Genomic DNA, 24645 nt, shown 5'->3' with positions numbered 1-24645 from the left:
TTCGGGATAAGGCGTCTGCTTTACCATTCTTACAACCTGGTCGATAGGTTATCACAAAATCGAACTCGGCAAAGCACACTGCCCATCGGAGTTGACGTGACGATTGGGCCTTGGCTGTTTTTAAATGCTGTAAGTTCCGGTGATCGGTGATCACAGTAATGGGCTGCCTGGCACCGAGAAGATAGTGCCGCCAAGCCTTGAAGGCGGATTTAATGGCTAATAACTCTTTGTCGGTAACCGCATAGTTTAACTCGGGTGCCGAGAACTTTCTGGACCAAAATGCTACTGGGGGAAGCTCGCCAGTTTCAGGGTCCTTTTGAGACAGGACAGCTCCCATGGCTAGACTGGATGCATCAGTTTCCGCTATGTATGGAAGTTCAGGGCGCGGGTGGTTTAACACAGGTGCAGACGTGAATTTCGCTTTCAGCTCTTGGAAGGCATTTTCAGCTTCTTCAGTCCACATAAAGCGTTCATTTTTTCGCAAGAGTGCTGTGATGGGATGTACGACATGTGAAAAATCTGGGATGAATCTGCGGTAGAAATTGGCAAAGCCGAGCATGCTTTGTACTCCTTTAACTGAACTTGGTGATGGCCACTTAAGGATTGCGTCCACCTTTCGTGAGTCCATTCGGACTCCCTTTGGGGTCAGGATAAACCCAAGGAATTCAACTTCTGTGGCATGAAAAACGCATTTTTCTAGTTTTGCATATAGTTTGTGCTGGCGCAATTTCTCAAGGACTGCTTGGACGTGCTTCACATGGTCAGATTCTGAAGAGGAGTATACTAGAATATCATCGATATACACGACAACACAAACGTTAATGAGTTCACGAAGGACATTGTTCATGAAGTATTGGAAGGGTGCTGGTGCATTGCACAACCCGAAAGGCATCACCTGGTATTCGAATAACCCATACTTAGTGCGGAAAGCAGTCTTCCATTTGTCGCCCTCTTTTACACGTACCAGATGGTATCCCCCCCGGAGATCTAATTTAGTGTATATACAAGCGTCCTTCACTTGGTCTAGTAGCTCAGGGATCAGAGGCAATGGCTATCGGTTCTTAACAGTTATCTGGTTCAATGCGCGGTAGTCTATGCACGTTCTGAGGTCACCTTCCTTTTTGGGCACGAAGAACAAAGCTGAAGATGCAGGGGACTTGGATGGGCGAATAAAGCCATTGGCAAGGTACTGGTCTAAGTATTGTCGTAGGTGAAGGTTCTCAGGTTCCGTAAGGGCATAGATCCTGCTACAAGGGGGTTGTGCACCGGGTATGAGATTGATTTGACAATCGTACGATCTGTGAGGAGGTAAGGTGTTTGCCTGTTCCTTTTGGAAGACATCCTGGAATTCTTGGTATTCTGGAGGTAGTTGCATGACTGCTGTGGTTACTGTGGCTAGACCTGCGTCCTGATTTTTCTTTGGGTAACAGGTTTGTGCACAATCCGGTAAGGTTATTCTCTTCTCTCGCCAATCAATACAAGGATTATGTGTTTCCAACCAAGGTATCCCCAGTATTATTTGGAACTGTGGGGCTTTGATTAGATCAAACACAATAGTCTCTCGATGCCCATCCTGACCCAATAGTGTCATCTCTGCGGTGGAATGAGTTACAGGCCCAGAGGTAATTTCAGTTCCATCGACTGTTGTGATGAAAAGGAACAGGAGTTTTACAGGAGTGGAGGACTTCAGAATCATGTGTCCCCTCTCTTTGGGGTCTAATGCTAGTGATCAAACTGTCAATGTGTACATGAATGATTTGGATAAGAGTGGGCAATGGTATTGGGTTCCTGCAGCCCTAATGAGTCCCAAGAAGCAGAAATGTAATGCCACAAATAGTCTTTAACCAAGAATGTTATCTGAAAGTTATCTCCTGGAATTCTAGAGGGCACAGACATATCTGTTCTAATGTAAACATTTTCCAAAGCCCCGGGGAAGTACCATCTTACTTTACTACAAGAAACATGGCTCTTAAATCAAATTCATATAGATGGGTTACAGGTTTTCCATCAAACTGCTGTAAAATGGACCTTGGGTCGGCCATCTGATGTCCTCCTAATTGCAATAATTTAGGGCTGGGAGAATCTGGGGAGCACACCAGAAACCTTTGGCCATTGAACGCAACTTGTGGGCAATTAATAGAACTAAACAGGAGATTAACTTTTGGTTGACTATAATTTAGAGCAAACACAGTCGAAAATTAACCCGGTATTGAAAGAAGAATATCTCAAGCCCTTTAATGCTCTCTACTCTGGGGGCCTCCCCAAGTGGTACTGAACTTTGATTACAATGATATTTTCTATATAGTTAAGAGGATCAGTAAGTCAAGGGCTGTTGGACCAAAAGGCTTATCTAATTATACATTAAAAGATGACCCTTCTCTATGGGCCTCTATTCTTCATATTCTATTTACTAAAAATTGTTCATTTGGTTAAACTCCGGACTCATTGAAACTCTTGTTTGTAATTCCCATCTACAAAAGAGGTAATCTCCTTAACCTGTTAAACTTCAAACGATCACACTGCTCCATGCAGAGAGCAACATCTTCTCTGTACTAAGGGCCTGAGCACGAGTTGGGCAGTATCCCGGCTGGCATACCGCCCAACTTTATTAGTGTTAGCACCCATCCGGTAATATTACCGCCGGATCATGGGTTGGGCGCTAACTGTTAGTCCCCATTCCTCATTGGGTCTACCGGACCCAATGGGGAATTTCTGTCACAATTATCGTGCAGTAATACTGCCATTGGTATTTTTGCCAAAAATTGGCATTTTTCCAGTGTGTTTACCCCAAGCTCGAAGCTGGGGGTAAATACGCCAGACTTGAGATTGGGTGGACCCCTAAATGCAGCAGTAACACTGTTACTGCCGCATTAAAAGGCTACCGCCCGACTCGTGATCAGGCCCTAATTCTTAAAGACCTAGAGGCCTGGGCTATAGAGACGGGCCAGTTTAGCAGATACCAGTCAGGCTTTCAAAAAGAGGTTGGTGCATCATTGAATGTGACAATTGTGAATATTTTACAGGCTAAGTTTACTAGACCTCATTCACTGAATGTCTTTCTAGAATTCATTGATTCCTAATGCAGGAGTCACCACCAATCGACGCCCTAAGGGCATCTCAGAATAGCGTGATCATGTGTAGCCCAGAAGAACAAGCAAGACTTACTTATAGCATTATTTCTAAGCAAGCGAAAGAAAATATATTTCGTAATGCTGTGTGTCTTCCCCAAATATAAGCTTAGCAAAGATTTGGCAGGTATAGATCCACATCGGGGTATGCGGGCCATTGAAGAATCCAATTTACTAATTGTAAATTGAAATATAGCAGGCTTACAAAATAAGCTAGCTGACCTCGAATTGATTCAGTGGCTCAGTACTCACAATGTGGTCTGTCTGCATGAAACATGGCTGCATGATATGCAGTGCCTGGAAAACCTTTTTTATAACATTGATGCTTTTATGGTGAGAGCAGTGCGATCTGCGAAAGGCAGACAGTGTAGAGGGCTGGTGACTATGGTAAAGAAGCAATATCCAGCTCAGGTAGCAGGATGGTCTTCAAGTAACACTGTCTGTTGAGAGGTAAAGATTGCTGGAACAGCCCCCTCTCAGGCAAAAAATCTAACAATCATAAATGTTTATGTCCCACCTAAATTCAAGCTGTTATATATGCTTAGGGAGGATTTCCTCAACCCCAAGAATTGGCTGAAAACTGAAGATGGTGATTTTATATTCATGGGGGATTTTAATGTGAAGCTGGGCCAGAATAAGGGTATCCGTCAGGATAAATTGTATGTTGAAGAGATATGCGGAATCCCCAAAAGAAGCATTACGGTGGGGTTTTGGCAATGGGAGGTTTTATGAATGAATTAATGAATAAATACATATATGCAGAGCTGAATGGAAGGTGTGTTAGGGACACCCTGTCCAAACCTACTTTTAAAGCAGGGCAGCAGTTTTCCATCACAGACTACTGCTTCATCCATTGTTTCTCATATGTTAGGGTGAAGGGATTTGAAGTCCAACACTGCTCCGAATGCAACCATAATCCGTTGTTACTTAAGTGGTTGCTAGAGGATAGCCTCCTTTTAGAACCTAAAAGATTGGATGTTTTGACCCAGTTTAATCCAATGTTTAGAATAGGGGAATTAGAGATTTTTGCCCTGCTTCAAGACTCTCAATCCCTTCGGGGCAGTCTGCTGGGGTACAAACTGCCCCTTGAATTGATAAACCTATTTATGGTCCTGCAGTCGCATATCCATCATACTGCTCTCAGGCAAAGTGACCACTACCCCAGGTAGCAGTAGAATTAATGTATCCTGGTTGGATGCAGAATGCAGCCGATCAAAATGGGAACTACATCTGTCCTCCCTGAATATGTGCCACGCAGGTGGTAAATTCCATCAGCTTAACAAAGCCTTTAGATTGCTACTGAAACAAAAGAGAAACCATGTTATGGTAAAGCAATGCGATCTCCTGGACAAGACTGGCTGCAAAAACAAATAAAGAAAAGTGGGGGTTGGTAAAATTGGGTTTTGAGGGTTTGCGTGTGGGCCCTGCTGAACACATCCCTGGTGACTTCTGGGTCTAACATTTCTGTGAGATCCATTGTGAAGCAGGCTCCCAGATGCTAGTAATCACAGACATTGGAAGGAAGACTCGTACTGAGGCACTTTTTAGTCCGGAAGAAATAGAAGTACACATTAGAAAGCTCAATAACAGTAAGGCAGCAGGTCCAGGTGGATTGAGATCGAGGTATTCAAAGCCTTGATGGACTGGTGGCTGCCAGTCCTGCATCAGGTCTTTAATTCCATCTCTACGAATGATGCCCTCCCAGAATCATGCAAGAAAAGATCAATTGTCCCTTTATTTAAAAAAGGCAATTCCCTGTACCCACATTGTTATCGGCCCATTATACTCCTAGACGTCTCAAGCTAAATTTATGCAGGTTGCCTGACTGAGCGTCTGGTGGACAGGGCATTAGACACAAGCAGGTTTTCCTTTTATATTGAATATATTGAACCTGGCTTCATGAGGCCGCTGGCCCTGCCCTATCCCTAGCCATACCCACCGGATACACCATCTTCTGGAGCGACAGACCCACTTCCAGGGTGGGGGCGTCGTGCTGATAACTAGAGACGCTCTTCCACTCAGACGATTCAACACATCCATCGATGGCAACAATAGACCTACTATCACTTAAACTCTCACCTTCACCCACTTTTACAATCACCTTCCACCTCATCTACCGCTAGCCTGGCCCCTCTCAGAACTTTGAGGTAAACCTACTTCATATCCTTCAGGATAACATATAAGCCTCCTCCAAAATGATCTTGTTACGAGACCTCAACTTGGGCCTTCATGACCCCAATGACCCACTAGCAACATATCCAACGCCCTTGACACCCTAGGCTTCATTCAGCACATCACTAATCCCACCCACAGGAAAGGACTCACACTAGGCTGGATTGCCGACCACAACTGCAAGGTCGCTACCAGCGCCAACACGCCTTGTCCCTGGTCGGACCACCACATCATCCACTTCTCTATCACACAGCCGGAAAAATATCTCACCCACTCCACTACCTCCTGCAGTACAAAGAGCTAACGGAAGCTCACCAGAGACAACATCTTGACTCTGCTCGACCGACACCCCATGCCTTCAGCCCCTGTTTTCCACCAACCCCAAGGCATTAGCGGATATACACACCTCAACCTTCTCGAAAGCAGTGAACACCAAGGCCCCCTTAGTTCCACATTAAACCAAAGCGGTTAGACATTCCAACTCGTGGTTTACCCCTACCTTCTAGAACTACGCAATCAGAAATGCAAATCCCAGCTAACCTGGCTAAGGAATACCACTGACAACGTGAAAGAAGACTTCACCAAAATTTCCAAACTAAATCTGCCATAATCACAGCTAAATCAAACTCTTTCAACATCAGAATCAGCAATGCCAATTCAGATGCAAAAGAGAGGTTTACCATCTTTAGGGAACATGAAACACCTGCCTTACCATCCACTACCCTCACCAAAGACGAAACTTGGTGCTCAGACATACAAGCGGCTCTAGTATGCAAAATTGACACCCTGAACAAGAAAATCATATTGCAAGAAGCAAAATTCAACAAAGACCCCATAGCCTCCAGCACCAGCTTTTCACCATCCTCATTTCCCCCACCACCCAGTTCTTCTTCAGAGACTTATCCAAAATAAAAGTCATAAAATTAACTAAAAGTCTGAAACCTTCAAAATGCAAAGGCAAAATATGCCCCGCATCCCTCATCAAAGACTGTGTTGACATACTAGCCCACTTCATGATGGCCTTCATAAATGCCTAGCACTATTCAAGCCCGCCTCAAAGAAGCATGGGTCCTCCCACTCCTAAAAAACATCCCTAGACCCAGCTATTCCCTCCAATTACAGGACACTCACCACTGTCCCCTTTCTATTAAATATTGTAATTGTGGACCGAGCAGCCTACCTGCAACTTCAGCAGTTCCTTGAGGACATTCAAATTCTAGGGATGCAGCAAATAGGCCTTCCGCCCCAGGGACTGCACTGAATCGCCCTTCTCGATCTAAAAGATAAGCTAGATGAGATTATGTTCTGCTCCTCCACCTATACTTATCTGCCGCATTGGACTTGGTCAACCACCAAATCCTCTGCCACCACCTCACCATCTACACCAACTACACCAACTTCTCCCCACCAGCCACTGCCTGGATCGCATCCTTCCTGGAAGGAAGAGTCATGAGGGTCTTCTCGGAAATTGCTGACACCTCTCCCTCCCCCATCACATGTGGTGTACCACGAGGGTCTTGTATCTCCCCAACCCTATCAATATCATTACCAGGCTACTATTTAAAATTCTAGACTCACTCGGCATAGCCTAAACCAACTATGCCAACGACACCCAAATCCTGATCCCACTCTAAGGCAACTATGCAGAGGATTGTGACACCCTTGATAATATCTACTCCACAATGCAGGCCTGGATGGCAGCTAAGCATCTATGTCTGAACAGCGACAAAAAGGACATTTTAATTGCCGGCCCACCAAGTGCCCTAGGGACTCTCAACAATCAATACACTTCCTTCCAGATTGACAATTGCTCAATTCCTGTCTCATCCACACGAAAAACTCTAGGGGTTTACCTTGACGCTTCACTCACCAAGTCCAGACAAGTAAGCACCATTGCCTCCTCAGCAGCCTATGCCAACAAGGTCCAAAACATAGCAAGACTCTTCCTTTCTAAAACAACAGCCTAACCATTGCCCCTGCTATCATTGGTTCCAGGATCGACTACTGCAATGTCCTATTCACAGGCACCCCCTCTGGAAACATTCACACACTTCAAATCCTCCAAAATAACATCCTTAGAGCAGCCCTGAATATCCCTAAAAGAGAACACATCTCAAGAGCGTATCACTTTCAAAACTCTATCCATTGCCCATACGTGCCTTCCCAATACAGACCCCCATACCTATCTCAAAGAATTACCAAAGCTCACTCCTCAAGACACACCAAGACCCCTACACAGATCGACTAATAGTGCCCAAAGTAAAGAGATGCAAAGCCAGTGCCTCAAGCTTCCCCTACCTTTCTGCTAAACTGTGGAATTATCACTGCCCCCCACCCCCAAAAGGGCAGAAAAATCATACAGGGTCTTTCTGCAAAGCATTCAAAACCCAGCTCTTCTCCTAACCCTTAACTAACTCGCCCTGTCCCTCACTCCTACTTACCAGAAATTGTATCCTGCTACACTACATTACTGTGTGATAATGTGTATGATAATGCTACTTGGTTACTATGTACCTGTGTTACCCTGTTATTGCAGGATGAAGACATGATTGTATGACAAAAGCATGACTATGAGAGTTGTACCTCTAACAGCACCTCAATGCCTCCGGGTTGTTTGCATGCTATACAAATAAATACCATTATGGAGGAGTACAATGGAAGGAGAACAATCAATCTTTACGTGGCCTTCCTAGACCTTACGAATGCCTTTAATCCTTTAAACCGTAACTTGTTGTGGGAAAACAGGCGAATTGGGGTTCCTTTAGGACTCCTGCAACTTATAACCCTCCTCTATGACAACTCATCAGGGTGCGGTGTTCAGGAAATCATAGATATGCAGAAAGCTTTGTGACAAACATAGGGGTAAAGCAGAGGTGCCCATTGGCTCCACAATTGTGTTCATTATTCCTCAGTGACTTTGTCCCCCCATAAGGAGTCTCAAAGTTTGACCCCTCTGCTTCTAAATGGCGTAAGATGTATCACCTTATTGTATGGAGATGACAGAGTGTTATGGATCTACGTAAAGGGGTCTTCAGAGGAGTTTAGAGCACTCCAATAAATATTTTAGGGAGCATGACCTTAAATGGAATACTCTAAAAACCAAGATACTGGTCTTTGGCAAAAATAAATAATCATACACTTGGGCCCTGGATAATCAACTGACAGAGGTGGTGGAGGAATATAAATATCTGGGTTTGATATTTTCAGGAAGGGATGGATGGAGAAGCCATTTAAATATGGTAGGTAAACAAGCGACGTTTGGTCTGAGAGGCCTTATATGTTTTTTTAATAACTTTTGAGGCAAACGCCTGGATACATGTCTCCAGTTACTTGGTTCTAAGATAAAAACTCTGCTACCCTCTATTGTGCAGAGAAAGAACAATGTGGATGTTTGGAAACATTGCTAAATTCTGGTCTAAGAAGGATTACTGCCCCCCCTCTCCCAATAGAGCCCCAGGGGATGCATTAAGACATTAAGACACAAGTTGGGAACTGTCAGCATATCACTGCAAGCCCTGCAGAGGTTCTTAGAATTGTATCTGAATTGTCAACTGGGTACCTTTGCAAACTCAAATATCAACCCAAGGCTCTGCTACAATGGAGGAGTTGGCCTTTTGAAAAGATGGCGGTTGAAAGAAGTAACAGGGCTGAACGACTTAACACGCAGACAGTGCAGCACTCTTTTCAGGACCCGCCTTGTTAATTTGCATAATTTAAGTAGCTTTGGGTCTTACCCTAAGTTACAAGAGGAATCCAGACGTGGACCCATTGCTCACTATTCTTAGAGAGGCACAGCTCCACCCTACTGATGAGGTCCAACCAGACCGAAACACGTGTCTGGGTTGCTGTTGGTACTCTTGTTCAGAGGAGAATTGCCTAGCTTTTCGGTGCTGGACTGCCCCAGGGCAGGGCAAAGACTGATATGTTTTGGAAATTTCTCCTCTGTGAAAGATAGTGAGCTAAAGAATCTGGGTAAGGCTCTCGCAACCAGGACTAATGTCTGGCAGAGAGACTTCCAGGACCCCCCTTGTTAATTTGCACTCTTTTCAAAGACAGATCTGTAAAGCTTGAGCTCGAGGCCCTTCTCATCAGAAGTGTGAATTTATCCTCTTTATAATCCTACAACGCCAGGCCAATTCAAGCGTGCCATGCACCTACTATCCCCAAAATAAAGACTGCTGAATGCCAAACTAATATCTTACGAACCAAGCTAAGTGTTACTAGAACAAGGGCACCATGCCTTGGCCTGAATGGGGTCTACCCATGTGGTCTGGGATGTGGTGAAGACCTAGTGCATTTTCTGTTGGACTATAGATTTCTAAACAATCTGAGGAAGCATTGGATTAGGCCACATCTAATCAAGAATCATATGCAAACTTGTTGGGATATTATGGCTTTTACTATGCACTGTGACGATGTGAGGTTTTTATATGACATAGCTAATTATATTAAGACGGCCCTGGATGTGGGCAAGAGATCTAGGACTCAGGCATGAGGAAATGTTAATAATGCTTTTTTGTTTTTTAACAAATAGGATTTAGGATGCAATACTGAATTCATTTTTATTGTTGTAATTGTATATGTTCATGTGTTTTAATAGATTTTATATCTGAATACAATTATTACCACTACTAATGCTTTTGACTTAGTATATAGGAAAAGATTGTAGCAGAAAGGTTCTCTCTAGTGGTCTTCCCCAAGGCATATTGAATATTTGGATCTATTTATATACAGACACCTGTACCCAAGTACAGCTTGACAAGAGAAACATGTAACTGATAGTATCCTTACTGGAAGGGGTTGTGACAGGGGTGCATACTGGTACCCTGTCTCTTCAATATTTATATATCTGATTTAGGTAAAGCTTTGGAAGGGACTTCTCTTGAGTCAACTCATTTGGGTGACACGCGTTTAATATGATTGGCCTATGCTGATGACATCCTCATTTTTGACCATACACAGATTGGCTAAAGGGGATGTTATCAACATTACACAAGTATGCAGTTGACAATGATCTAAAAATGAATAAAGAAAAATGTTATGCAGTTTTTCACAGCTAAGGTTAAGATGGGGTACAGTCGGTCTCTGGACAAAATGGTCCCTGCAACCACAGACCATTATATGTATCTAGGTATAACTATTTGCAGCAGTTGCAACATTCAAATTGACAGTTCATTGCTTTATCCCAAAGATGAAAAAGATTAATTATAAGTATGGCAGGTACTCATTGCTCCCAATCATAAAGTATTATATCCTCCTCCCACTTTCCGGGGATCATAATAGAGACAGGGATCTGGTAAATAGGGTGTATCTTATCATTCAGGCATGGATGGCATACCACGGCCTCTGCCTGAATGATGATAAAACAGAGTTAATCATTTTGGGCTCACAGGCAAATATCAACAAATTAGGCCCTGACTACTTAACATTCAGCATCGATGGCAACGTCATTAAGGTCTTGAGGGAAGTAAAAACGCTTGGTTTTTACCTTGACTCTACCATGTCATTTACTAAACAGGTCAACTCCTTAGCATTAACTACAGCCTATACCTGTAAATTAATAAGAGCAGGTAAACCCTTTTTATCAAATGACAGCTGCATGATCTTGGCGAGAGCCTTAATACTCTCACGACTAGACTACTGCAATGCACTCTACAGCGGTGCCAACAAATCCATCACCCAAAGGCTCCAAATCCTTTAAAATAATGCCCTTAGAGCGGCACTTGGCATAAACAAAAGGGAACATATCTCCTCCTTCACACGCCAGTACAAATGGCTCTCGACTGCTAATAAAATCCACCTAAAAATTATCTCTTTGACCCACAAAGTTCTAAATAATGCAGCGCCCAGCTACCTGATGGACAAAATAAAGAGATAAATGTCTAATAGACTGACACAAACTGTCAATTCTAACTGTCTGATAGTACCTAGATTTAAACTTGCCAAAATTGGCGGCATCAGCTTCCCTGTGACAGCGACCAAACTATGGAATGCGCTGCCACACAACTTGAGAGCTGACCAACCGTTCCCACACTTCAGAAGGAATTTCATCAAACATATCAATTCTAATAACCTGTAGTCAGAACTCTAACCCATTGGGATTGTATATGTGTATTTTTAGAAGTCTATCAACTAATGTCTAATCTGAATATAGCATGCTAACCTTGCTTCTTGTATATCAATTGCCAGCAATCACCTGCCTATACTCGCACTTTGTAAGCATGTATACCGTACATCCTTGCACCACTGTAAATTGATGTACCACTGTAAATTTGTTTTATCTCTGTAAAATGTGTAACATTGTAATTTCGAGATTCCTGTAACTTTGTAAGCCTTGCATATTCGTCTCTGCTGCGCCCGGTTACCTCTGGGTCTGGCGCGCATTATAAGTCAATAAATAAACAAACAGACAAACAAACAAAATGAAAGTAGTGCTGAAATGTATTCATGGTTTGGAAACTGTTATTACTGGATTGGGAATCAATAAACTCTCTGGAAGCAAGATTGTGCTCCTTTTTCCCAATTGTGTTCCATTGGTGGCCGTGCACTTAAATTTGTGCCTTTTGTCCTTGCATTGTAGGGTGGTCTGGAATGCGCTTTACATATTGAGGAAGATAATCTCTCCTTCGCCGGGTACCCTATTTTGTAATTTACAGAGGTTATTGTTGGGCAATAGTTGTGAATATCTAATGACGTAAGCTTCTTTATGCAACAAGATGCTGCACAAACTAAAGTTTACCCAGAATCAGTTGATTGATTGCCCGACTCAAGTAAAACCGAGACTTTAAAACTAATTAAAACCTGTTCTGCCCTTATCAGATGCAAGCTATACTTTAACATTGCAGGTTTCACCAAAAAGAGGCATATTACCTGTGTATCTAATTACATTTCCTAATGCAACACTAAGATCTTTGTTCATGATGACCCGATTTAAACTCCTACTAACGAGTGAAATTCAGAATATTTGTGACAACATAGAGTGTTCCACTCTGTATTGTTGTTTTTGGAGGAACGACTCTATAAGGGACGCTTTGAAGCACCTAGTAATGATTTGTCCTACTTTAGCTGGTATTCGTAGTTATTTTTGTTCAGGAAATATATTTGCCCGACCTGTATCATATTCAATCAGATATTTTTCAGATATTTTATGCTATTGTTGTTCCTCTGGATCCTCTGTAGCACTGACTTAGGATATTAATATTTTTAAGATTCTTGGGCCATATTGAATGGTAAGGTATTAATCTACTAGGAATTACGGATTCAAACTAGTTCAGCAACATTATAGCTATATTCATTGTTCTCTGTTTTCTCATCTATTCTCTACATTGTAATGTTTAATAGTATCTTACTGTGTAATCATTTGTTTCCGTAATATTGTATGAAAGATGTAATTAAATGCTTTATGGGGTGTCAATATCGAATGTACTATATGTTTTATGTATTAGAGTGATGGATATTTTTTATATTTTTTGTGAAAGGTTACAAAATAAATTAAAAATAAATGTATATTATGTCAAACTTAATTCGGTGCCATTTTCTATTCCCAGCACAGAAAATTATAATTGCCCATTTTAAAGGTGGGCAACAGTTTAAAGAGGGAGATCAAGGAGGTTCATGCATAAGACTGGCTAATGCAGGTAATAAGACTTGGCACAATTTCCAGCCATGAAATGTCCTTTGAAAGAGCTAGAACTTCCAGAGGTTCCATGTAATAATGTCCCTGCAAAAATGTCACCTAGTAAAAAAGTCGCCAAAAAATTGCAGTTTTTTGCAGAGATATGATTACATTGAATATGGAGGGAACACCCCTGCAGCCCCCAACACCTTTTTTTTCAAGGGAGCGGGGAACACCCCGCTACCACCGATCCCCTTTACCCCATATGTATGGTCACCATATATAATGTTGCCACAACCTTTTCCCAGGGACATTGTGTATGGCGACCATATATATCGGGGTAATATTACTGGATACCCTTCTAGAAATTCAACCAGGAATTTCATGAATTGGAAACAGTCCTTTCTGTGAAAGACTACTACAAACTAAGTTATCTCTAGCAACCTCGGCACTGGTACCCTTTTGATATTTGAAAAACATTTATTTTTAAATGGTGGCAGATTGATAATTTCTAATAAGTGTACTAGTGTTTTTATGAGCAAAATATAATCCAATTAAATCTGATATGGTTTGGTAGAAAAAAGCCTCTGTACTCTTTTCACTTGGTCGTATGCTTCCAAAACATCCAAACGCACTTATGACAAACCTATATATGCAAGTAGTTCATAATTATATTTCGGTCTCACCTGATTTAGGATATGTGATTAGAAATACATCACTGTCCCTGACTGGAAAATCTTTGAGTGAATCTATATATTCCGGTGTAACAAATCCTTCCAAAAAATAGATTCCCTTATGCAGAAAAAGCTTGCTCATAGATACATTGCGGTTTGCCTTGTCCATAATTGCAGTAGCTGCAACACAAAAACAAAATATAGATATTGATCATTTTTTTGTACAGCGCCTATACACAGAGTGTTTTAAAGCACTTCAAGGCAAGGGAGGGAGCAAGGGAAAATACAATTACATTCTTACAAGTCCTTGAGACATCAAGAATGTGAATTTACTATCGTACTAGGACTGGCGACATTTCAGATAGTACAAGAGCTATGACAAAGATAAGGAGAGGAGGGAGGGGGATAGGAGATGAGACAGACAAGCAACTATCATACTAGGCCTGACGACATTTCTGTAAATAATTCTTTAAGTAAATGAACAAGTTCAGCTTCACTGAAGTGGGAGCAGAAATAGCACTTCAGATACTTTAAAAAGGGGGTAAAAAGACAAGGTTATAAGAAAAGACAGCACAAATACTTGCATGGGCAGGGCAAAGGGTTTCAGTTAACTACAACCAGCAATTCTTCTCAATAGGCCTGGGCCAAAGTCAATGGTTCAGAGTCTTTGTATAGGATACCACCGTTCTGGTAGATAACGGTTAAGTCTTTGCCACAGAGTTTAGAAGAATTTGGCTAGGTGAAAAGTTTGACAAATGTTAAGGGAAGGACAAGCCTTCGAAGTTGAGAAAGTTTCCATGAACTTTCGCGATGGCCGAAAAGATTTCCGGACCGCGTTTGCACAGTACCTTTGTATTGAAGAAGAGCTGTAGCTGAGGCAGTTGTTCCTGGCAGTTCGAGCAGATCTTGCTGTTCCTGAGCTTCAGTCGAAGGAGGACATCGGAAGGTTCCTGCACTGTCCAGGGATGAGGCCAAAAGCTGAGCAAGACGTCGGTTTAAGGTGTGAGTGCCTTAAAGTCCACAGGTTGGTTTCCTTCCCTCTGGCTATCCAGTTTTCAACAGCACTCTGGTAAACATTCGACTAGATGGGGACGGTGTCCAGGTGGTTTACGAGTTGGTTGTTCCCACCAACCTCAAGGGAAGAAGTCAACCTTGAAGGGCGTCTCTGTCAATGGAGTTTCAGACAATTCGGACCTGCAGCAGGGTTTCACCGGTCGTCCAGGAGTTGCAGTAGTCCTCTTCCTTCAGCTCGTCTTCGGTTCTTTCGTTCCAGTGGTCGACTCTGCTTTCCAAGTCCCAGAGACCTGCTTTTAAACAGTTTTCCCCCATTGATTCCATCCTGGCTGTCACTCACACAGCAGGGTGGCTGTCCAGCCGGACAGCCAGCCAGCCAATCACGCCAGAGTGCATTCAGGTCTCCTAGGAGACTAAGCACAGGGAGTTTCGGGCACCTCCTTCACATCCTATCCACCTCAGAAACCCTGAGGAGGGCTTCAGCTCTAAAGCCCACCAAAGGCCAACGAACAAAGGGACCAAACCTGGTTTGGCACGCAGAGAAAAACACAAGAAGGCCCTTTCCTAAAAGAAATGGCAAAAAAGTCGACCGGAGTCTTTACAGATAGGTCTGGGTCGTCATATTGAAAAATATGGCAGACCCGATTTTTAGCTACCGTTGTTAGCGGTCAGGAAAAATCATGGTAGTTTGATCTAAACCACTGCCACCAGTCATTTAAAGTAGGAAAAGGTAACATTTGACTGTTACATGAGTGTTTTGACTCGGGGGAAGCTAGGCATCCCCTCCAGCACGATATAGTAAGATAGTGTGTGTTGGGTCAGTAAATTTAAAGAGACTATTAAAGTAAATTTAACTTTAAATGCTCTGGGAGACAGTAGTCAGTCCCAGAGAAGGTATTTAAACCTTGGGAAGTCTGAAAGACATCCCTGCGTCACTACACTGAAGGTGCTGTGTGACACACAGAAAAAGATGGTGCCTATGGAGTTGTTTTAAAACTCCATAACCAAAGAACACAAAAGTAATACACATTGAAAATGAAAAGTTCAAAGCCCCAACATATAACTATGGAGCTGATGGGCTCCAAAGTAGAGGGAATTTAGCACTTGCCTGAGAAATCTCCCTAACACTTGCCCCTCCCCCTAAAACTAAGGGACTGGATGATCTAATCCCCACCAGCATGGATCTCCTGTTGGAAGTTGGTTGAATTGCCTGCTGAGTACACCAGCAACCTTTTGTAACCCTTGCTATGAAACTTTTTATCAGTGGTTTTCATTTGTAAGCTATATGACCTACAAACCTGTTGTGGTACATATCTCTTTCTTAAGGTATAGCGGATCTGATCTAACGGTCCCTCAGAAGTTATGACAACCTCTGAACCTACAATTGGCTTTTTCAAGGGGTCCTTAGAAAGGAATCCCTTAGATCTATAGGGGCCTCCATAGTTCCTCACCACCTCTCTCACAAGAGTAGGTTGGGTCTTGGGTATCTTGCTTGGAGGGGCTGTGGTCAACCAAGGTACATTCTGCCACTTCCTCTGACATCTAACCTTACCTATTTTAGAAGTTTGCCTCCTAATACTAGGATTTACCTTGGAGTCTTCAGTAGAAGTTCCAACAGGCTTAAGGCGTTTAGCCTTAGACCTATTTTTCCTGGTTTTCCACCAGCTTTAAGAATTACCAGTTCTAACAGGCCTAGAGAGGGGTCCAATTTGTATATCCACCTCTTCTTCAGAAGCAGGGGGGGTTCAAGGACTTTACAATTGGATGGGAAATGATGGAGCTTGGTTGGGGCTCCCATTTCCCTACTATACTAGCCTCAGATTTGCCTGGGTTAGAGGTCAACTTACTAACACCAGGGCTTGCAGTGGGGTTCTCTGTAGAGGTTCCCACAGGCTCAGAGTGGTCTCTTAAGGTTGCCTCTCTAGCCAATTTGGTTTGGTTCTGTTTTCTTTCACTGGGAGGCCTGGGGGTACTTGATACTACTCCTAGAGTTTTTAAATCATTCCCCAACAGGACTCTCCCAGACACTTCATTCTGGACACTGACACGGATCCTCACTGTCATATTATTACAAAGAATGAGAGCTGTTAGAATTGGAACCAACTGGACAGGGCCGCTGGAGAATTTTGTGGGACCCTTGGGTGCATTAGCAATATCCGGAAGGCTTGGAAAGGCTTTCAGCCACTACTGTTCTGCTGGCCCTAGTGTCTCTCCTGGCAGGAGTATCCTGACCATTGACAAGAATGCTGTGCATATAATACCCTCTAGAGTTCTCTGGAATGGAGCTGTACACATCCATATTCTGTTTCTTACCCAGACCCATGGACTCTAAGGATACAGTTGCCTGAAGACCCAAGGGTGCTTCAGCAAATAGTTGAACGTGGGCACTAGCCATTTGTGCTTCTTCCTCTGGGCAGAAGGCTAAGGAGATAGTGTTGATCCCTGCAGGTTTACCCTTGCATCTGGGATCTCCTTTCACATGGACAGTTGACCCACAGACACAGCATTTACCAAATGCTCTCTGGAATGGGGGTTTCTTCTGACCTCCCTCTGGTTGGGCACCAGAGAATCACCAGTCCTATTTGGTTTCCCATCTGGCTTACCCTGGTTATGTTTGGGGGCCTCTTCTGGTTGGATAGAATCAGACATATCTGTGTTCTCACCTTTGTGCTGCTTCCCCCATCCTTTTTGGGAGTTGCCACAGAATCCTTACAAGTGGCCCTGTTGGCTACCCATGAGTCAGTTGCTCGAGCTAACTTTTTTGGATCTAATTCCTTAGAGTCAGCCAAGTGCTGTCTCAGCTCAGGAGAGCAGGCATCAAAAAAGGTTTCCAACATAAACAGATTCCTCATTCCTTCAAATGTGTTAACTCTGTAACCCTTTACCCAACCATCTAAGTTTTTCAAACATTCAGTCACCCAGGTAGCCCAAGGGGTACCATCATGCTTTTTGAGAGTTCTAAACCTCTTAAGATGATACTGAGAAGGGGTCTTCCCAAATCTATCTATCAAAGCTAGCTTCACAGTTTCATACTCCTTTCTGTCTATATCCACCAACTCCATTACCACATCAGTTGCAACAGGGGGTAGCCTAGAAAAAAGCTAAGGAATCAACTGATTCCTTGTAATGTCTTGAATCCCATGGTTATATTCAAAAGCAGTCAACCAATCCAAAATATCAAGCTTAACCTCATACATACTTACTGCATCTTTGGGCATGTGAGGCCTCTTAGGACTAGAAGACCTAGAGGACTCTGGGAGAGAACTGGTTTCAAGAGACAATTTTTTCATTTCAAGTGCATGATTCAATTCCATTTCTCTGAGTTTGCGTTCTTGATGTTTGCTTTCAGGTTAAGCTTAGATTCTTTTAAACTCTAACTCAAGTCTCATTCTTTCCAAAGAAACAAATTCAGGACTTAGTGTTGGACCTGATGGGGTCCCTGTGGTCAAAGGTTGAGGCCTAAGGACAGGTAGAGGTAAGACAGGGCCTACATTTGGAGACTCTTCTGCCTCATCTAACTCATTCACAATATTAGAGCTGGGCTCTGACATATCATCCTCATCAACATTTTCCACATTTGCTGCAGGGTTGGGGGTTTCAGACCCACTCCTCAGACTTTGGTATTCTAACAACTTTTCTATCAATTCAACCTTCTTGCATTTTACAGTGAGATTCATAGCTTTACACATATCTCTCAATTGATCAACTGTTAAAGTGACTAGGGTGCCCTCTCTGTAGCTTTCCATATCAGCCATGATAAAACAATTGCTTCTCTAGTGTTACTTAGCCTTGTGAGGATTATTTGAACAAAGGTAAGAGTAGCACTCTAAATGTAACAAGTATACTTTATCCCACCCTGTACACCAGTGCTAGGCAGAATCATGTTTAGTACCCTTTGAGAACACTAAACACAATTAAGACTGCAAGTGTAAGTACAATTTCACCTTTGGTACAAGACCCTATGTCATGACCACTGTGAGGGGGCACAAGTTGTGCCACAAGCAGGCTCCCACAAGAACCCTGAGGGCCTTACAACCACTGCAAAAGGGCTCCTGGAGCCAGTCCTGGTGCCTTTGGCACCAGGCTCATATGTAGGAAGGAAGGAAGGGCTGTTCAAACTAGGTCCCATTTATGTACTTGGGCCTTTAACTCCAACATAGAAGCACCCACACAGTCTAGTTCTAAGACCCAAGCCATGCGGTCTAGTGTTTTGGGTGTGTCAGGCCTGGAACTACTTTCCCTGGGCTATATAAACCACACCCTGACTGCAGAACACGCTTCGTGTTATTCTGCAACCAGCAGCGTGATGCTCACTGTGTCCAGCTCCTTGTCTTCAGCATCTTCCTGTAGTCCTGCAAGAACAAGAACAAGATTATTCAGTCTTATCTGATAAAACACCATCCAGCACTCAGCATCTCAACCGGGCTGCAATCTGTGAAAACCTGAATCAGTCTTACCTGAATTCCATCTCGCTACGCTGCGCTTCCATCTGGAGCACCACAGAAACATCTGCAAAGGAAAAAGAGACATATTCAGGTTCGCTTTCAATATTAAACAAGCACACGGCACTGTACTTACCTTAACGGATTCCGGGGGCCTGTTTTTTTTATCGTGCTCTCATCCACTCGCAGCACCACAGCGACCTGTGAGGAGAAGAAGAAGAAAACACAGGTTAGCTTTACAAGACAATAAAAGGCGCTGCGCTTCGCGCTTTCTCTTACCTACAAACGTCAAGCGCCCTTGCATAAGAAGCACAGGACAGATAGCTCACCCTACAAATAACTAAGATTCATTATTCAGCACTGGGCAACTACACATCCAGGGTTCCAGATCTCAGAGCCTTCCAGACGCCCCCGGGGATATCAGGTGAGTGTAACACTGTACTACACAGTAAAGTGGTAGCGATGGCTGAGCAGCCAGACTTATCTCAAGAGTAAAGTGAGCAGTAGAACAAGTTACAGAAAAGGCCAACAATTACACTGATTCAAACAAACACTAACTCAAGGTTTCTTGGTAAAAGATTATACATTTATTTACACAGTCAGTTTCAAAACATTACACTAGCAAGAGCAGCTCAATACCGCACACTAATAAACTACAAATACACAACCGGTAAGTAAATGAACAAGTTCAGCTCCCCTGAAGTGGGAGCAAAAACGGCACTTCAGATACTTTAAAAAGGGGTAAAAAGACAAGGTAGAGACAGCACAAATACTTGCATAGGCAGGGCAAAGGATTTCAGTTAACTACAACCAGCAATTCTTCTCAATAGGCCTGTCTTTGTATAGGATAGCACAGTTCTGGTAGATAACGGTTAAGTCTTTGCCACAGAGTTTAGAAGAATTTGGCTAGGCGAAAAGTTTGCCGAATGTTTAGGGAAGGACAGGCCTTCAAAGTTGAGAACGTTTCCACGAACTTTCACGATGGCCGAAAAGATTTCCGGACCGCGTTTGCATAGTACCTTTGTATGGAAGAAGAGCTGTAGCTGAGGCAGTTGTTCCTGGACCTGCAGCAGGGCTTCACCGGTCGTCCAGGAGTTTCAGCAGCCCTCTTCCTTCAGCTCATCTTCGGTTCTTTCGTTCCAGTGGTCGACTCTGCTTTCCAAGTCTCAGACACCTGCTTTTAAATAGTTTTCCCCTATTCATTCCAGCCTGGCTGTCACTCACACAGCAGGGTGGCTGTCCTTGCCGGACAACCAGCTGGCCAATCACGCCAGAGTGCATTCAGGTCTCCTAGGAGACCAAGCACGGGGAGTTTCAGGCACCTCCCTCACATCCTGTCCAGGCCAAACACCCTGGCGACAGAGGAGGGCTTCAGCACTGAAGCCTGCGAAAAGCCAACGAACAAAGGGACCAAACCTGGTTTGGCGCGCAGAGAAAAACACAAGTAGGACCTTTCCTAAAAGAAATGGCGAAAAAAGTCGACCAGAGTCTGCTTTTACAGATAGGTCTGGGGCACCATATTGAAAAACATGGCTGACCCGATTTTTAGCTGCCATTGTTACAGGTCGGAAAAAATCATGGTAGTTTGATCTAAACCACTGCCACCAGCCATTTAAAGTAGGAAAGGGTAGCATTTGACTGTTACATGAGTGTTTTGACTCAGGGGAAGCTAGGCAACCCCTCCAGCATGCTATACTAAGATAGTGTGTGTTGGGTCAGTACATTTAAAGAGACTAGTAAAGTAAATTTAACTTTACATGCTCTGGGAGACAGTAGTCAGTCCCACAGAAGGTATTTAAACCTTGGGAAGTCTGAAAGACATCCCTGTGTCATTGTACTGAAGGTGCTGTGTGACACACAGAAAGAGATGATGCCTATGGAGTTGCTTTAAAACTCCACAACCAAAGAACAAAAAAGTAAAACACATTGAAAATGAAACGTTCAAAGCCCTAAAATATAGCAAAAGAGCTGGAGGGCTCTAAGGTAGAGGGAATTTAGCACTTGTGTGAGAAATCTCCCTAACAGGTGTTTGAATACAGCTCACAAAAATGCTCCTTTTTTCAAAATTAAATGTTCATAACTCTACATCATCTAAGTGTTGGTTATGAAACCAATAAAAGCATATTTCATCTTGTGCACAGCACTGTACTTTACTGTGCACTGGGATTCATTAATTGCCAAATTGTTTTTGTCGTTGATGGTTGCTGTGGGGTGCGGAGCTCAGAAGAGCAGCATCTGGGCCTGCTGCTCTGGAGGGGCAATAGAGAGTCAACACATGCTCTTTTACCCAATGTTTAAGTTTGAAGGAGCAAATAGTCTCCCCTGCACTGTCGCCTTTGTTTGCTTTGTGAAGTCGGATCCATTGCTGAACCACAGCATCAATGAATTCTATAGAGAAAAACATTCCAATGTTTATGAGTCATGAAGGCCTGTTTGCATTTCAAATGGAGATGGGCAGGAATTTAACAGGATATAAAATAAGGTTTTATTGACATTTTAGTAAATGCTGCTTTCAGACTATAAGAACTAAATATGCAGTAGGTACTGAAATCTGACTGACACAGACTAGGGCAGGGAACCAGTTGTCTTAGGAAAGTGGATGAGGCCTACCTCATTTACTTAGTCCTTAGTTCAATTCCTCTGAGGCGAATAATGCTCATGCACAAACTGGCAAACTTAGGCTCTATATGGCCTCCATTGGTCAAATTCAGCCTTTCAAAGTTCAACCCCCATCATGATCACTGCTATTTTCCATTGATTTTGTTCAACTTTGTCTCTCTGCCCATTATTTATACTATCCTTCCTGGATGCGGCATGCCATTTCGATTGCTTCCTGTATGGCAAGACCACCAAACTCTTCATTTGATGCATGCATTTACTGCCAACACTTATTTTCATCCTTGATTAAGATACACAATTATATTTTGTAGAACTAATTACTATGCTGTTATTATTTTGTTTTATTGTAGACCAACCCTAGATATGCTACTGCTGCAGAGGCACTGGTGAATACTTAAAAACAGGCACAGACTAGGGAAAGGCACTGTTGGAATATGGCAACTGGTTGAGTCAAGTGAATGCCCTCATGAATCTGAATTCAAACCTGTACGCCTTTGGTCAACCAATGCTCTTTTGCCTGCTGTTTATTCGGCAGAAGGGACCAGCTAAAAACAGTATTTGACAACTGTCTGTTGAATCTGCATACACACATTCTGTCCCTGTTGCTTCCAAGTAAAGTGTTGGTTTGGGAAATTCAACTCTACATTCAACAACATCTACAGCATACCATTGCTGGAAAAAGAGAATAAAAGAGTGCCCGATAGTAAAGAATGATAACTGATGTGCAAATTCAGACAGGGCTGCTCATTTCCTACTATATGGGCTTCTTAAGTGGTTGACTATATTTTGGTTACGATGTAAAATGAAATTGCATGCAACTAGCTAGTAAGCACATATCATTTTAAAAGATTATTTTATTCTGCCTATTAATACAAATACATTCTTAGCACGACCATGCGGCTTTGGTTGCTTTGGGAATCTGCAACTAGAAGAGCTGTGAAAAAGGTCAGGTCCACTGTAATTATTTTCTACTGCCTCTTTTTCTTTTGAAGTTTTCAAATGTCTCTTTTTGTTGAATGCATGTGTCTTTATGTTGTGAGATAGAGGTTTGAGAGCAGTGTGATGGCAGTGTGATGGCCTTGCATAATCGTAGACAGTTGGCAAGGGATCACATTTATCCTCTCATTTGGAGCATATCTGCCATGGACACTTTATTTTATTTCTTCTGTTTTATTTTGTACTAGCAAAAGTACCCATTCTCCAAACGGGTTCTGTAGACAGACATGATATGATAACAATCCCATTGATTGTTGAAAATGAATGATCCTGTAGGTTGCTGTGCCGCCTTATCCTGGCGTGGTGGAGTTCATTGCGGTGCATTGCCATACAAATATCTCAGAAATTGTGCATCCTAGGGTCTTGAAGCATGGTTTTTGAGGTTGTTCCTCGTGTTGGGACTGGTTGAGAAAGAACATTTTTTTGTTTCCCTACCCGGTGAACATGGTTTACGGTTTTGTGGGTAGGCACCTTCTCATAAAAATGCTCTGGAAAAGTAAGTTCACCTGATGCAGCACACATGTTTGTTTCCCTTCAAAGTGAACATGGTTTATGGCATTGTAAAGCTTGTTTAGAAACAACATTTTTTGTTTCCCTTCCCCGTGAACATAGTTTACAGCTTTGTCGGCAGGAACCATCTCACAAAAATCCGCTGGAAAAGTAATTTCACCTGAAGCAGGAATAATTTGGAAACTCTCTGGAATGCTACCTGCCTTCACCTTTGCCTTTCATACATTTTTTGTTTCCCTTCCCGGGGACCATGGTTTACGGCAGGCCACAAACAAATTTTAACGTTTGCTGAAATTTGGGGAAAGGGGTGGGGTGTCCAAATGTCATGTAGCCAGTAATGTCCGTTGGGTCCTAACAGATATATATGCACAATTTGGTGCAGATTGCGAAATGGTGTGGAATTGTATAAGGAACAACGCTTCGCTAAGCCACAAACCCACAAACAAATATTGACTTTTGCTGAAATCTGGGGATGGGGGTGGGGTGTCTAAATGTCATGTAGTCAGTAATGTCTGGGGGGGGCCTAACAGGCAACTATGCGAAATTTAGTGCAGATTGGTGAAACCGTGTGGAACTGTATGGAAACATACGCAAAGCCACAAACCCAGAGATGTTTGCTGAAATCGGGGGAAAGTGGTGGGGTGTCCAAATGGCATGTGGCCAGTAATGCCCATATGGTCCTATAAGGTGACTGTACAAAATTTGGTGCAGATTGGTGAAATGGTGTGGAATTGTATAGGGAACATATGCAGAGCCACAAACACGCAACCCCACCAGATGTCATGTATCCAGTATTGTCCTGAGTGTCCTTACATGTGACTGTGCACAATTTGGTGCACAGCCACAATTTGGTGCAGACTGGTGAAACGGTGTGGAATTGTATAGGGAACATACACAAAGCCACAACCCCAATGCCAGAGACTTTTGCTGACATCTGGGGAAAAGGGTGGGGTGTCCAAATGTCATGTAGCCATGTCCGAAGAGTCCTGACAGGTGACTGTGCAAAGGTTGGTGCAGATTGGTGAAGCAGTGTGGAATTGTATAGGGAACATACGCAAAGCCACAAACCCACAAACACATTTTCGCTTCAGCCGAAATCCAGGGAAAGGGGTGGGGTGTCAAGATGTCATGTAGCCAGTAATGTCTGGAGGGTCCTAAGAGGTGACTGTGCATGATTTGGCGCAGATTGGTGAAACAGTGTGAATTGTATAGGGAACATGCGCAAAGCCACAAGCCCACAAACCAACACATTTACACTTTTATATATATGGAAGATAGATGGAATACACCAATTGGTTTACAAACAATAGAGCATTTATAAATCAAACAGTGCGATTTAATTGTAAACCATTTTAAATTGAAAGTAATTGCCAAATAAAAAAAGGAAAACACTTGCAGAGAGGAATGGAGCGAACAAGACTGCTCCCTGTTTTTAAAGTTGAGTGTCTGATCATCTACTCAACCAATGCTCTGGT

General features: G+C 43.0%; 1 protein-coding gene across 1 annotated transcript in view; it reads right to left on the bottom strand.

The window, feature by feature from the left end:
* Positions 1-24645, bottom strand: part of LOC138453629 (amine sulfotransferase-like) — a 438834-nt gene that overhangs the window by 288106 nt on the left and 126083 nt on the right. The window contains exon 3 of the mRNA XM_069606655.1: positions 13602-13769. Coding sequence (XP_069462756.1) covers positions 13602-13758 — 157 coding nt within the window. The 5' untranslated portion in view covers positions 13759-13769. The remainder of the gene's footprint in view (positions 1-13601; positions 13770-24645) is intronic.

The sequence above is a fragment of the Ambystoma mexicanum genome, chromosome 4p (genome assembly GCF_040938575.1).
Source record: "Ambystoma mexicanum isolate Mex_15411 chromosome 4p, UKY_AmexF1_1, whole genome shotgun sequence".
NCBI lineage: Eukaryota > Metazoa > Chordata > Amphibia > Caudata > Ambystomatidae > Ambystoma > Ambystoma mexicanum.
The sequence above is the reverse complement of the archived record's forward strand: the minus strand, read 5'-3'. Positions and strand labels throughout refer to the sequence as shown.